Consider the following 14,316-nt stretch of genomic DNA (forward strand, 5'->3'; position numbering starts at 1 on the left):
CCGATGGCGCGAGAGCTATGTCGGCGGCGGCGACCGCAGCGGATGAGGACGACGAGCTGCTGCTGCTGCTGCTGGCGGAGGGTGTCATCGCACGCAGCTGCTGCCAGAACACTCATCTTCCTGCTGCTGCTGCTGCCACATTGCCGCCGCTAACTGCTGCTGCTGCTGCCGCCAGATTTCCATCGCAAGCTGTAGCTGCTGCTGCCGCCTTATTGCCATCACACGCTGCTGCTTCTTCGCCTCGTCGGAAGCAGGGGCGTGTCGCGAGGAGAAACCGCCACCGGCGCCGGTTGAGTGGCTGACGGCGGCGGAGGAGGAGTTGATCATGTCGTCGCCGGCGGAGGCGGATGACGATCCCGACTTGACGCGGCCCTGGGAAGGATGGCCGATTGGGGGTAAGGCGGTGTCGCGGCCGATGGGGACATGGACGGGGTCGCGGCTGCTGGGGAAGAAGGCGGTGGCGCTGCCGGAGCCGGAGTAGTAGTCCTCCCGATGGCCGATGGGGCCCAAGGGATTGGGGCGGCCGATGGGGACGTAGATGGGGTCGTGGCGGCTGGGGACGAAGGCGGCGCTCCGCCTCCGGCCGGTGTCCTCCAACTCGACGAGGTGGCTTGCGATCCTGCTGCTGTCGCCGGTGGAGGCGCCGCCGGTCGTGGTCGCGGCGAGGCCATCGAAGTTGGAGCCCGGCGGGGACGACGACGAGGTGGCGCCGCCGGGCTGAGACTCTCGACCACGGCCGGGGCGGTTGCGATCGGCGTCATCGCCGGCCATCTCGAGCTTTCGATCGATCGATCGAGGCGGGCGTGGTTTGTGATGGGAACGAAGGGTTCAGAGGAGAGAGGACACGAGAGGTGCCTCTTTATATAGACGGCGGGTAGCGTGCGCTGCACGGCAGCTCTCCGAGGCGGCGGCTGCTGCTGCCGTGGTCGGAGATGGAGGTGACACGAAGCTTGAAGCAGCGAGCTTTGCCGGCCGCCTCGATCTGCTGATCTGATTTTCTCGTCGACGGCAACTCGTGCGTACACGTAGACGCGTACGTACGGGACGTTCCGTATTCGTATCAAACTGATCGATGCGTCTTATCTTTAAGAAATATATAATAACTACTGCTAGCAAAATACCCGTGCTTCGCTACGGATAAATTATTTTTATTTGTTAGGCTAAGTATTGATTATAAATTTTAATGATAATCAGGCTGGATAAAAACCACTGTTAAATATATGATATACCCATGTTCTCATAATAATCATGATGGGTGTGGATGCTCTGACGATCAAACGGTGGTGAGTATTGTGGTAGGATGTGTTCCACGATTGGACTCATCCATTGATGACCGTGTTCATAACCAGAGCTCGTCATTCTCATTTCTCTATCTGTTGGGACCATGTCTTGTCGGTCGTGTTCCCGTTGTTTTGTCTTTGTTGCCAAACGCCACCATTTATGGATGAGTCACATCTGGAGCACGTTCGGCCACCTTCCTCGCCGCCGTTTGGTCACCAGAGCATCGGCGCCCATCGTCCCTCCTATTTATTTTATTGTTTCAGTTAGGGAAGACGATGAACAGTGCTAATCATTTTTCTCCATCTTTTGATCTTCCTACACGGCCAAAGAAAACGGAATCCCCTCGTCCGAGAACATGTTTTGCCGCGCTCATCTGTTCACCACCGAAGGTCGCCGTTGTCATTTTTCTCTCTATCAAGACCATGTTGTGGGACACATCCTACCACAGTTCTCACCGCCGTTTGATCGTCAGAGCATCCACACCCATCTTGAGTATTATGAGAACAAGAGTATATCAATATGCAATGTTGATTTTATCCATCCTAATTATCATTAAAATTTCTAATCAATACTTAGCCTAACAAATAATTTATCCGTGTATTTTGCTAGTTTTTTTTTAAAATAAAACGTTTACTCTGTCTTATCTTTAAGCAAGAACAGTTCAGTTCGATGCGTCCTGGCCGCGATGGACACAATCCAGCCAACAGAACATGGACTGCACATTCGATTGGAAGCAATTCCGGTTCGGCCCATCTAGCTAGTATGGCCCGAACTTGTATTTCACATGGACCGCCCCGCCCATATATGTATAGTGGCGTCGGAAAGGAGAGCGAAAAGAAAAACCTAGGTTCGCCGCCGGCGTCGCGCGCGCCGATGAGGATACCGGAGAGCGCGAGGCTGTCCGTCGGCGGCGTCTCCCCGGACATGGGCGACACGGAGCTCCGCGACCACTTCGGCCGCTACGGGGATGTCGCCGACATCTGGCTGCGCCGCGATCGCCTCACCGGCCTTCCCCGCCGGTTCGCCTTCGCCGGTTCATGCACCCCGCCAACGCCGCCCTCGCCCTCGCCGACCATAACCACGTCGTCAACGGCCAGAAGGTATCTGTCTACCTGATTATTAGCAGTTTTCAAACTCAATAATTACTACTCCGTGCAGTAATAAATCTGCTATATATCTGCCGTGACGTGTGCACGCATCCACTCTGACTTCGTATATGGTTTGGTTTTGGTGGTTCAGTCAATTTGACTGCATTTACCAAACTCATTCACATCAATTACATGCATTTTTTTCAGGAGTTTCACAGTTTAATTAACAGTGCTGCTTTTAATCTTTTTTTTAACTTTCGAATACACAGGGAAGTGTTTTAAACTCTCAAAGCATGTTCCCTCGTTTGTTCAAATACCATTAATTTCAAATATAGCAGTAACCTGTTAAAGCTACTCTCTTTTTAACAGAAGTTGACTAGCTTGGCACCTTAGGCTATTGCCAACCCAATAAGGATGGTGTCCATAGCATTAAATAAACTGCCACATAGGATGAAAAATGATGTGGCAAATGACTAAATGAGAAAAGAGGAGGAAACCATATCTTACATAAGATATAGTTTCTACACAACATACAAGACATCATGTGAGATAAGTAGCATTAAATTTAAGAATGAAATAGTGGTGTTTGCATTGGAAGAGTAGTGTCTAGTACTAGTTTCTTGATGATGTGGAGTTTATGGAAACTATGTCTAGTGTCTTAGGTTGGGAATGGCTTGTTGTTCATAGCTACTATGTTTAGTGTCTTGTAGAATCATATGATTATTATGTCAGAAACTATTTTTAGCACCTAGGTGCATGTGCATTCTATGCACCTAAATGTATATGGGGGTGACAATGATACGGAAATTCCTGATAGTACCGATATCCTTTCCATACAAATAATAAAAATGACATTGTTTCCATACAAATAATATAATGACATCGTTTCCAACCGCTTCCGTTTCTAATCACATTTTTCTAATTTATGTTGGCGTCATATTAAAGTCGTCACTAGATTGTTAAATTCTGAAATATGGAAAATTCCCAACCATGACGAAACCATTTCCATAAAATTAATACATAAACTATATATTGTTTCCGCTCTACTGTTTTCATCCCTCACTGTATAAATGCATGTGGTATAACTAGTTAAATAAAATTTTGAAAAACTATTGGAAAAATATACTGTGATGATATAAGGAAGTACACAAGCATGCAACTACAAATTCGTTGTACACTTCAAGAACAGCAGTAACACTGCGTTCTACTGTGTCATTTTTTTACCTCCACGTGTAGATCACATTTGAGGCATGCAAATTTGTGTGTGTATGTGTATATACTTCTAGAATCCCAATATCCCATTCAATCTAACATTTTTTTTCATTTTTTCCTGTAACTATAATCAAGTTGCATACAAGTAATGGGTGCAATTTCACATTGATGTGAAAACCCATGTTTATAATAAGAGCAATTTTACAATCCTTGAGGGTGTATCAAAAATTTAGTGGAAAATTTAGTATCTCATACTACTTAGATATCAAGAGGTATTAAATTTACAATAGAAAAAATAGTACGTACGTCATGGTACCTCCTCAATAATAGTAAAATTGCTCTTATAATAATATGCCGATGAATTGAAAATGTTTTTTCTATATTATACAGCTATACGTTGGAATAGCAGAACCAACCAAATCATCATCAGGAAGATTGGCTAATCAAATGTCCAAGTTCCTTTGCCAGCGAATTTGTCCGGTTGGTAACTCCTTGTACCGGATTGGAGATAGGGTCATTACAACTCTTGGTCCATTTTTTAGTAACTATGAAGAAAGCGAGTACATAAATAACATCAGAAGATTTGGTGTCATGAAGGGTAACATGTTGACCTTTCATTGTGTTGTTGACTATATCTCGCAGGATGGTAAAGATATTTACGTCAGCATTATAGTAAATAACAGAAGCGATGTCAAGTCTGTCAATGGAAACATTTATTCTACTCGTTTTGTAGGGAAGAATTCTACAAAGTTTTGCAGATATTGTCAACGAGTTGTGACACCCAGCAACTGTGATGGCATGGTCCATACTGATGCTTGTCTCATCTACCAAGAATCATTTGTTCATTATCCTAATTATGGCGTTACCATTGGTCACTCGTGGTACCCTATTGGAGGCTTTATTTGGTGATGTCTTATGCTCAATAATTTACTTACCCCTGAGGCTGGCCTAGAGCTACTATATATTGGCTGAACATTTGAAGATGTTTTCTTCTATTTTTTTTTATTACCACTCTTGGCTTACAAAATGGATTTATCTTCTATTTGGTGATATTTTGGTCCATGTTGTTAATTTTGGTCGGTTTGTTCTGGTACAACAAATGGTACTTTGAGGTACATGTACCTTCACTACTAAAAATATTTTTTTCGTATACAGTCCTAGCGTCTGCTCGTGATAATTGCCAACCCGCATGAGATAAATCATTCTAGCCGTATGCAAAAACCTTGTCTGTATTAGTGCTTGCGGTACCAAATTGAATCGGGCCGTTGGGTCATCATGGGCAGGATGAGGCTTGGCTCTTTGTTGCAACTTGTCGCTGGCTGAATTTCCTCCACGTGTCGTATAAGCACTGCGCAGCGCCGAACTTGTCTTGCCCCCACAACCATCATCTCTCACGTTGGGGCTTCGCACAACACGCATTTGTCACGTGCGCGGCTCCTTTCTCTCCCACCGAAATCATCCCCACCTAGTAGGGGTTCACTGGCGCTGGGCTTTGCACAACACGCATCTATCGCGTGTGCGGCTCCTCTCTCTCCCACCGAAATCATCCCCGTGTGTGGCTCCTCTCTCTCCCACCGAAAGCATCCCCACCTAGTAGGCGTTCACCGACGCCGGTGTCTCACGTTGGGGCTTCACACAACACGCATCTGTCGCGTGTGTGGCTCCTCTCTCTCCCACCAAAATCATCCCCACCTAGTAGGGGTTCACCAGCACTGGGCTTCACACAACATGCATATGTCGCGTGTGCGGCTCCTCTCTTCCCCACCGAAATCATCCCCACCTAGTAGGGGTTCACCGACGCCGATGTCCCAGGCGACACAGGACCTCGTTGTCGTGTGGCCAGCATCGACGTCAGTTTGCCTCTGACCTCATTGAAGCCAACATCGTATTCGCCTTCACGTACTCAAACCTCTTTGCACGATTCATCCCACCTCTAGGAATCCATCTTTTCCATCCTCCGAACTATGAAGTGGCCATGACAGCGGATGAAAGTCGTGGTGATAGAAGAGGATGAGTGGCAGCGAGGATAGCATACCCAAGGAGAGCTTGTGCGACTGTAGCGTAGTGGAGTGTCGACGAGTGATACTCGCGGACCGGAAGAATAGGGTATTAGAGTATGTTGGAACAGGGATCTACGTAGTACGATATCAAAACAAACAAAAGACAAGGATTATACTGGTTCAGGCCCCTTATCAGGTAATAGCCCTAGTCTAGTTTATATGGGATTAATGATGATGAGAACAGATTACAAAGAGAGTAACCGAACAGACAATGCCGATGAGATCATAGTCGAGGGGTTCGACGAGATCTCCCGACGAGTTGGCTCCGTGGACTCCGGCTTCGTAAACTTTGGTGGGTGTGTTGGCGATGAGATGCGATGCCCTTTACCTCTCCCTAGAGGTCCCTTTTATATCGTGGTGTAGCGCCCGTTCCGTCGTGGCGCCTAGCGGAAAAACTATCTCTTAAAAACCCTATTTGCGAAATCCGTTTCTTTGCTTGTTGTCTAGTGTCCGTGCCATCTCAGATCTCAAATCCCCGATCTATTGCCAAGTTCAATCCCGAATCCAAATCCTTCCCAAATCAAATCCCTCCGCAAAAGTCTATTTAGCCTCCATCGAGTTCGATGGGCCGAATCCCTCTCGGCCCATCTCCCCTTCCCTCCCCTGCTCTCTCTCTCTCTCTTTCTCTCTCTCTCTCTCCCCGCTCTGTCGTGAGCCGCGCCGAGCCCTCCCTCCCGCTCTCGCTGCCTTTCCCGCCGATGCCGCCCAAATCGCCGCGCCGCCCGCGCGCGCGCGTGCCGTGGTGGCTGACCGGCCAGTCGCCGCCGCCGTCAGCGCCTGCCGCGCCTGCCCCGCGTCTACCGCCCGTGTTGCCGCTCCACTCCAAACCGGTCCGCCGTCATCGCCGTTGTCATCGACACGGCCCCGCCTCTCCCCGCGCGTCCCTCCAAGGGATGGAGGCTGAGCTCCTCCTCCCTCTCCCGCGTCACCCTCTCTTCGTCCTCCTTTTCCCAAAGTGGCAAGGGGCAAGCCCCCTTTCTCTCCCCCTTTTTCCCTTTTCCCTCCCGCCGGCGTCATCCTTCCCCTCCCCTGTCGCCGCTTTGGCCGCGACCGCCGAGCGCGAGCTCCCTCCCTTGACCGCCCAAGGTCGGTTTCCAAACCGACATCGCCGCCCTATAAACCCAGGCGCCCTCCCTTCCTTTTCCCCACCCAATCTTCCCCGTTTTTTTCACCGTTTGCTGAGTTGTCCCGTTTCGCGTGTAGTTTCGGAGCCCGAAGACCCGCAGTGCGAGGATTTCGAGGATCAAGCTCAAGATCTCGAGCGAGGCAAGCCACCTTTGAACATCTTGAGCCTATATTTGAACTTAATTATGTTGCTTGAAAAATATTATGCATTGATAGGATCGCACTTAATCTGCTTGTCCCGTCTGCAAGGCAGATTGGCGGACCTACCTAATTTGTTGCATTTGACCCTTCCATTGTAATTGTTATACCATGTTCCCTTGTACCCACCTAGTTGCGCCTCGGTAATCGTGCACTCTGCACGGGTATCGACGGTCGCCTTCAAACTTAAAATCTGAGAAACATCTTGGGTAAAACTTGGGTTTTACAAAAGACTTGGAAAACCCGACACCTGGGTCGGTGCTTGCGAACTAAATGAATTTCCAAAACCGCGGACCGGGGAACGTACCGGGTGTACGGTTTCCCGCTCTTGCACTTAAGGACCGTTTCCTTGGAATTTCATCCGAACATAAGACAAGTACGACCACATGGGTGGAATGGGACACCCCTGGCTGAGTAACTAGCTTATCGGGGGAGCCATGATGCTAAGAGACATGTGGATTCGCCGGGGTGGTGTCGGGGGCATAGTATGGTCTGGGACCTAATCTGGTGTTGGACTGGGACCCCTCTCGTTGGCATATGGTGAACCTGTGTCGGCTTTCGAAATGCCTTGTCATAAAAGCCTTAAGGTCTCTAGTCGTGGCCGTTCTGCACGGGCTGGATGATCCGGGTTAGTAATGTCGTGTGGGTAAAGTGTACCCCCTCTGCAGAGGTTATTAAAACTGTTCGAACAGCCGTGCCCACGGTCATGGGCGGATGTGAGGTAATTCCTAGCGTAGTTTTGTTTGACTACTGCCTTGTGAAATTTGCTGTTGTGGAATGGGTTTGATGTTTGGAAAATCTGCGGCTGATGGGATCAGCCAGGCCCGGCTGGCTGTTTGAAAGCTGTTGGCCGGGTGCCAATCTTGATCAATTCAAAAGACTGAAACATTGCACATACTCCGACCGGACGAGACGCACTGTCTCATCCGTGTCGTTTGAGAAGCACTCCCTTAGTTGTTTCAGAAAAGAGTTTAAATAAAATCAATCGCAAAAACAACAGCCTTTCTTTGAAGCCTACATTAAACACTTATTTCCCATGGCTTGCTGAGTACTCCTGTACTCACCCTTGCTCTATATAAATAACCCCCCCCAGTTGCTGAAGAAGATGAAGCGGATCCCGCTGACGAGGAGTTCTTCCAGGAGCAAGCCGGCTACGATGAGTTTTAGGGTTTCGGCCTAGTTCCCAAGTCGCGCCTGTGATGTTTGGTCCAAGTCTTGGCTTCCACTTCCCTTTTGTAATGCAGTTGTGAGCTCGGGATCTGTCCGCAGCCCAACATGACTGTACTCCTACTCTATAATAAAGAGACCTCTGTTGCTGTGATATTCTGTCTTCCTGTGATACCAGCACTGTTTTCTGGGACTGGTATCGATTAACAGGTTAATTTGGAGCGTCACGGGCTAGTTCCGGTCGGGACTAGTTCGGGGCGTGACATGTGGGATACCTTGACCCTTAAGTAAGACTTGGAGATATGTAAACCAACACGATATATTAGAGATTTTACCCTTTCCGAGTAGGACTTCTGCAATTCCTTTAACTTTGTAGAGATATAACTTGACTTGAGGCGAATTCCTAATGGCATACACGGAAACGAACCGTATACGTGAAGGTATATCTTATCAGTATATTCCATAAGTCGTAGGATAGAGAGTATGCCTTATCCGTAACCCTGGCACGGAGGATAACAGCGGGCGAGGATCACGGCGGTGTACGACCTCGGTGTCACGCAGTCACGGGGGACCTAGGGTTCGAAATTTGGAAGGATACACCGGGAAACTATTTTAATCCCTCGAAGGAATGTCCCCTCGTTATTTGCATGTCACTCAAATGGTTATGTCCACTCCCAGGATGCACCCACTCAAAGCACATTCAACTGATATGCCAATACAAAATTATGGTGTCACCCTTCCACGTGACATTCCAGGCACGGTACCAGATTTAGTACCGCACCTCACTACTACTGAAGGAAGGAACCGACACTAAGACAAGAATTCATAGGAACATACTTTCCGAATCCAATACTATACAGTATACACTCTGTTTTCGGAAATCGTCTGGGTCAACGGGAAACCCTTTTCACCTTTAATTAGCATTCACCCGGCGTGGACAACTCTAGGATGACAGCAAGCTAGGGCTTTAATTTAAGCACCAAACTTTTAACTTCCCATTCCAGAACAAAAATAGTACAATGCTTGACCCATCCCCTGAGTTGTGATCCAAAACAGAGTAAGTTTGGGGGGAAAAGTACTAGGCATATCCAGAAGCAGAAATTAACATGTCAGGTGCGCAGACAGTGGATAATTAGGTAGACAAAACCTCCATGCAGTGATTAGGCAGGCATGCAACATACTATCTCCATATTTTAATGTATGACGCCGTTAACTTTTTGTCCAACGTTTGACCATTCGTCTTATTCAAAAATTTATGTAATTATCATTTATTTTATTATGACTTGATTCGTCATCAAATGTTCTTTAAGCATGATATAAACATTTTCATATTTACACACAAATTTTAAATAAAACGAATAATCAAACGTTGGTCGAAAAGTCAACGGCGTCATACATTAAAATACGGAGGGAGTATCTCAATGAAGTCATGCATGTACAAAGCTTTCTTACATTGAAGAAAGAAGACATTTAACAAGTACTAAGTAGACGAAAACCTCATGGTGTTACCCGAGCAATGCTGTAGCTAGGATAGGTAGAAATGCAGTTTGTAAATGTGTTGTTCGACACAGGGATCGGATATACACTGAACGAGATGGAACAAACAAGCATCAGAACTATCTATGTATCTCGTGCACGCAAAGGTAATCGATCAATCTACTGCTCCCATTCCTTGCGCTTTGCTATTGGTGGGATAAATGTAACTGATCGATGCGAAGACAATGGCCTAGTAGGAATGCCGGAAACCACAGGTGTCACCGCGGGGGCAGGTCTGACCGGAGAAGAAATACCAGCACGGCTCCTTCTTCCCAAGCTCCACCTCCCCATGCGCGAACCTGCAGTTGGCTGCAAACAGGCATAATCCACCACTCGTGAACGTCTTGCATAGCTTCGTCTTGTACTTGTCTTCCCCTCCCAAAGCGGCGAAGGACGAATCCTGCAAAGGCAAACGAATGCATATATGATCAAAAGTTCAAAACCAAAAATGAAATCTGCATCGACTCTGTATAGTAAATTAAATCTGGATGCATGAGGACAAGATGACTAGGTATTGCGTGGTAGATCGAATCAATCAGTTATATATATATTGAAGACGAAATCAATTAAACTCACCGAGGACGAGGAGCCCTCACCGGCGTCGGCTAGAGAGCTCACCGCCACCACCAAACGCAGGTCATCTTCTCCATGGGCGTACTTGCATGTGTTGCCACGAGGACAACCAAGCCCACGGGAATAATATTCCGCGCACAGCTTCGTCTTGTGTTCCTCCAGTCCGAATGCCAGCTGCTGTAGCGGTCGCGCTGCTGGTCCAGCTCCGGCGGCGATGGGGGCGAATGACGGCGGCGGAGCATAGGGTGCGCCGGGAATGGGCACGAACTCGAACCGCCCACGCCCAGTGACGGTGGAGGCCGGTGTGTGTGCAGCCTCTCGCGCCAGGATCGAACGCCGAGTCCACTCGGAGTCGGAGAGCGGTGAGGAACAGCGCACTAACCAGGCACGGCTAGCGGCGGAGCACGGCGGCGGCGCTGACGACGGGCCGACCAACTCGCGGTCGAGCGGAGAATCGAAGGCCGTGGCGTACGGGAGACCGAGGAATGGGGACACGTGGCCGGCTTCTGCGAGCGCGGACGAGGTGATGTAGTGGCGGTACCGGTAACCGGCGGCGGGGGCGGATGAGGAGAGGGCGGAATAGAGGTCCTGGCGCCCACGGGTGGTGGGGACGAAGGCGGGGGCATCTGCGTTGAGGTGGCCACCGGGGACAGGGCCGACTACGCCGTCGACGAGTAGGTCGAGGTCGAGGTCGGCGACGAGGTCGTCGGGGTGGTCCTCCTCACCATCGTGGCCGCCGGGGACGAAGACGTGGCGGCCGCCGGATCCCTCCTCCTCCTGGCCGCCGCTGCTGGGGACGAGGGGCCCGTCGTCGATGTAGTGCTCCTCCTCCTCCTCCTCCTCCTCCTCGGCGAGGTGGTCGTCGTCGGCGTGGTCGGCACTATCCTCCGCCATGCTGCTGGTCGGCAGAGCACCAAAACCGGTCGCGGGGAGGCGCCTGGTCGCGCTGGTGCCGGCACCCATGGAGCCTGACCCGACCCCGAACTTCATGCCGACGAGCTCGCCCTGGAAGACCGGCGCGTGGATGCTGCCGACGAGGATGCTCGGGGTGACGTGGACTGGCTGCGGCGGGGAGGAGGTGGCGCCGCCTGCGTCTCGGCCGACGGGGACGCCAACGCCAGAGCGGTAATCCTCAGCGACGTGGCCGCCGGGGACGACGACGTCGCGGCCGCCGGATCCCTCCTCCTCCTGGCCGCCGCTGCTGGGGACGAGGTGCCCGTCGTCGTCGTAGCGCTGCTCCGTCGTCGTCGTCGCAACGTGATCTCCATCCTCCGAGTCCGCCATGCTGCTCAAACACACACAGATCGAGCACCAAAACCACACGCATCAAACGCAAAATCAGCACAGAAAACACGCCATGGATCACATTCAAAAATCGATCACGATTCACGAAAACGAAGCACCACCACCATTTTGATCGACCAAAATCAAAACCAGAACACACACAGCGCGATCGATCAAAATACGCTCACCTCTCTCCGCTAGCTACTCGACTCGATCCGATCGGCGAGATGAAAAATCTCCTCGCGCGCGTGTCGGCGTGTGGATGCAAAGAGCAAGAGGAGGGCGAAGCGAGGTGGGGAGAAGGAGAGGAGAGGTGGAAGAAACGGGGGCTGCTTGAACTCTCACGGGGGGTTTATATAGTCGGAATGACCTGCCACGTCATCGTAGGGTTCTCCAAGCACCTTTGAATGCATAGTGGGTCCCACGGAATCCATCTGGCACACGATCTGGCAGTGGTCCCAACCAACTACACTAGTGGTCCCAGCCTCCCAGCAAGTGGGATTTGGTGGGCCCAACGCAGATGAGAGCAAAGATATTCAAATTCCTGGCTGAAGTGGGATTTCGTGGGGCCCACGACACAGGCCACGTACGCACGCTTGCCCGGCCGCTCGTGTCGTGTGTGCGGCGGCGCACCGCAACCGATCGATCGAACTACGGCCACCGGGTCGGATGCACCGTGAACGTCTCCTGCACACTGCTGCGGTCTAGCGGTCTAGCCCTCTAGGACTGACGGACGCAGCTTTAAAATATACGTGGGGTGGAGAACGGAGATGTTTACTTGATAAGAGCAATAGAACACAACACATATCGTATTTATAGTTCAATCGCATAATTGTCTCAATTATTGTCTGTGGCTTGCGTGCATTGTGAAAAAATAGACTTGATCTGTTAGACGTTCAGACCTTGTTATACATAATTTTTCATGACTATTATAAGAGGATAGGGGGGTTTTAGAGGTGTAGGGCAACACATGTCGTATAATTGGATCGATCGACTCACCCTTTCTAATGGATAGATCCGCCCCTGACTCCACTAATAATTATGAAAACGGCATATCAGTTGCGAGATTTATTGGTCCGGTGCTATGGGATTTGCTACAGTATAAACATCTTTTTTCGTCTTTATATACTGGTGAACAATAGGTGGACAAAATGATAGAACAATGTATTAATACCGTTGTAAAATTTGTTGTAGGACATAAAAAATCGTGTTCACTACATACGTCTGAATTTAAACCTTTCCTTGAGTTTTTTGTCATCAAATCTAATCAGATAATTATAATTGAACACGGTTTTCAGCTATATGAATACAAAATCTTCAAAATTGAAATATTACATACATACACACACCCGAAGGTTTAGCTAGCGCCTCTTGTTTTTGCTCCCAAAGAGCAGGACAATATAAAACAGAAAACGGAAAAAGAAACCAAACGCCACGGTGACCAGCAGGCACTTCCACCTGCCGATATCCATCCCAGCCTGCTGCGCCAGCACGTCGGCGCGGTCACCACGCAGGTGTCCGCCGTCAAAGTGGTGCCGAGCGTACGCCTGATTGGCGTCCATCACCGACATCTTCACGGCCTTCGACAACCCGACGATCGGCGTGCCGTCGAACATCTCGACGCCACGGGAGAAGCAGCACCGCCACCGGAGAGACCGACGGCGAAGAACGTGGTCGCCGCGAACGCCAGCGACAGGGACACCAGCGGCGGGAACGCGACGGCGGTGTTGGCGATCACGTAGGAGAGGCGGCGGTAGGCGTTGTGGGCTGTCTCGATCCCGGATGTGGATGTGGCGCTCCTGGACGAACACCGGCAGCGCGTCGGCGCAGACGTAGAACGTCGTCGACATCGCCATGGCGAATTAAGAAGCCCAGCCGCTCCTGGACTCCCTTGGGCGTGTCGTCGATCGAGGCGCCAGAAGATGGTTGCCAGGATGAACCCCGTCACCGTGATCGTGCGGAGCCGCATCACCAACAGCTCCGGCATTCGCCTCGTGTTGGTGAACGCCCTCTTGATCAGCACCCACACCTCCACGTACGGCGGGTTCGCGTACGTCGGCATCGATGAGGAAAGCGCCGAGCGATGATTGCCACTTGGAGTTGAATTCGACGAGCATGGCGGCGCCGTCGTGCTGTGGTGCTCGAGCTCACCGATGGTGTCGAGGGCGAACTCTCGGCTGGGTTCTCGTTGTCCGGGACGGGCGCGGCGAAGACGGAGAAGAAGGTCTTGAGCCCCGACGGCGTGCCGGAGTAGACGTACGGTGCGGCCGCGGGAGAGGAAGAGGAGGCGGTCGAGGATGTTGAGGATGCGGCCGCTGGGCTGGTGGATGGTCATGGGTCATGACGACGACGCTGCCGCTCTGCGCGATGCGGCGGAGCACCTGCACCAGCATTTCGGTGCCCGCGCGCCGCAAATGTTTTTGTTTTCTGAATACGAATGGGCTTTTGGGCCGGCGTAAATGGAGAAACAGGCCCATTTTACTTGCGAAAACGAAGGAGAAGGTTCTTTTTGCCGGAAGCTTCTGACGATTTTTTTTAACTTTTAAATTTTTTAATTTTAATAATAGACCCTTACAAAACTAGTTTATTTTCAGAATCTAAATTTTTTTTGCCATGTAGCAAAACAATACTGACGCGTTACAAATAGCGGGTGTGGATGTTTAATCCAGCCATGCAGCTATGGTGGTGTGACTAAATAACGTTATCACGCCAATCAAACCGGTGTGACAAAATAATGCTAGTATTGTTTTAGCCAAATTGTTCAGATAGTGGAAATAAGTTTTAAAAGGGTT

The 14,316-nt window shown here is 50.2% G+C and overlaps 1 protein-coding gene, 1 long non-coding RNA gene and 1 pseudogene across 2 annotated transcripts; 1 reads left to right on the forward strand and 2 right to left on the reverse strand.

The window, feature by feature from the left end:
* The first annotated feature begins 2,100 nt into the window (after nt 1-2,100).
* LOC136357372 (uncharacterized) lies at nt 2,101-4,633 on the forward strand. The gene is made up of 2 exons (XR_010742706.1): nt 2,101-2,381; nt 3,972-4,633. It is a non-coding gene; the product is annotated as an uncharacterized lncRNA (long non-coding RNA).
* A 5,224-nt stretch (nt 4,634-9,857) lies between these two features.
* On the reverse strand, nt 9,858-13,095 carry LOC107276237 (putative zinc finger CCCH domain-containing protein 48). Its single transcript, XM_066312327.1, has 3 exons — nt 12,956-13,095; nt 10,244-11,525; nt 9,858-10,067 (listed from the first exon to the last, which is right to left on the reverse strand). Exons 1-3 carry the CDS (start codon nt 13,093-13,095, stop codon nt 9,858-9,860), a joined length of 1,632 nt encoding a protein of 543 aa, XP_066168424.1.
* Nucleotides 13,096-13,097: 2 nt separating this feature from the next.
* LOC107275707 (ABC transporter G family member 16-like) lies at nt 13,098-13,917 on the reverse strand (annotated as a pseudogene).
* Nucleotides 13,918-14,316: the final 399 nt, after the last annotated feature.

This window comes from Oryza sativa, chromosome 7 (assembly GCF_034140825.1).
Source record: "Oryza sativa Japonica Group chromosome 7, ASM3414082v1".
In the NCBI taxonomy this organism is placed as follows: Eukaryota; Viridiplantae; Streptophyta; class Magnoliopsida; order Poales; family Poaceae; genus Oryza; species Oryza sativa.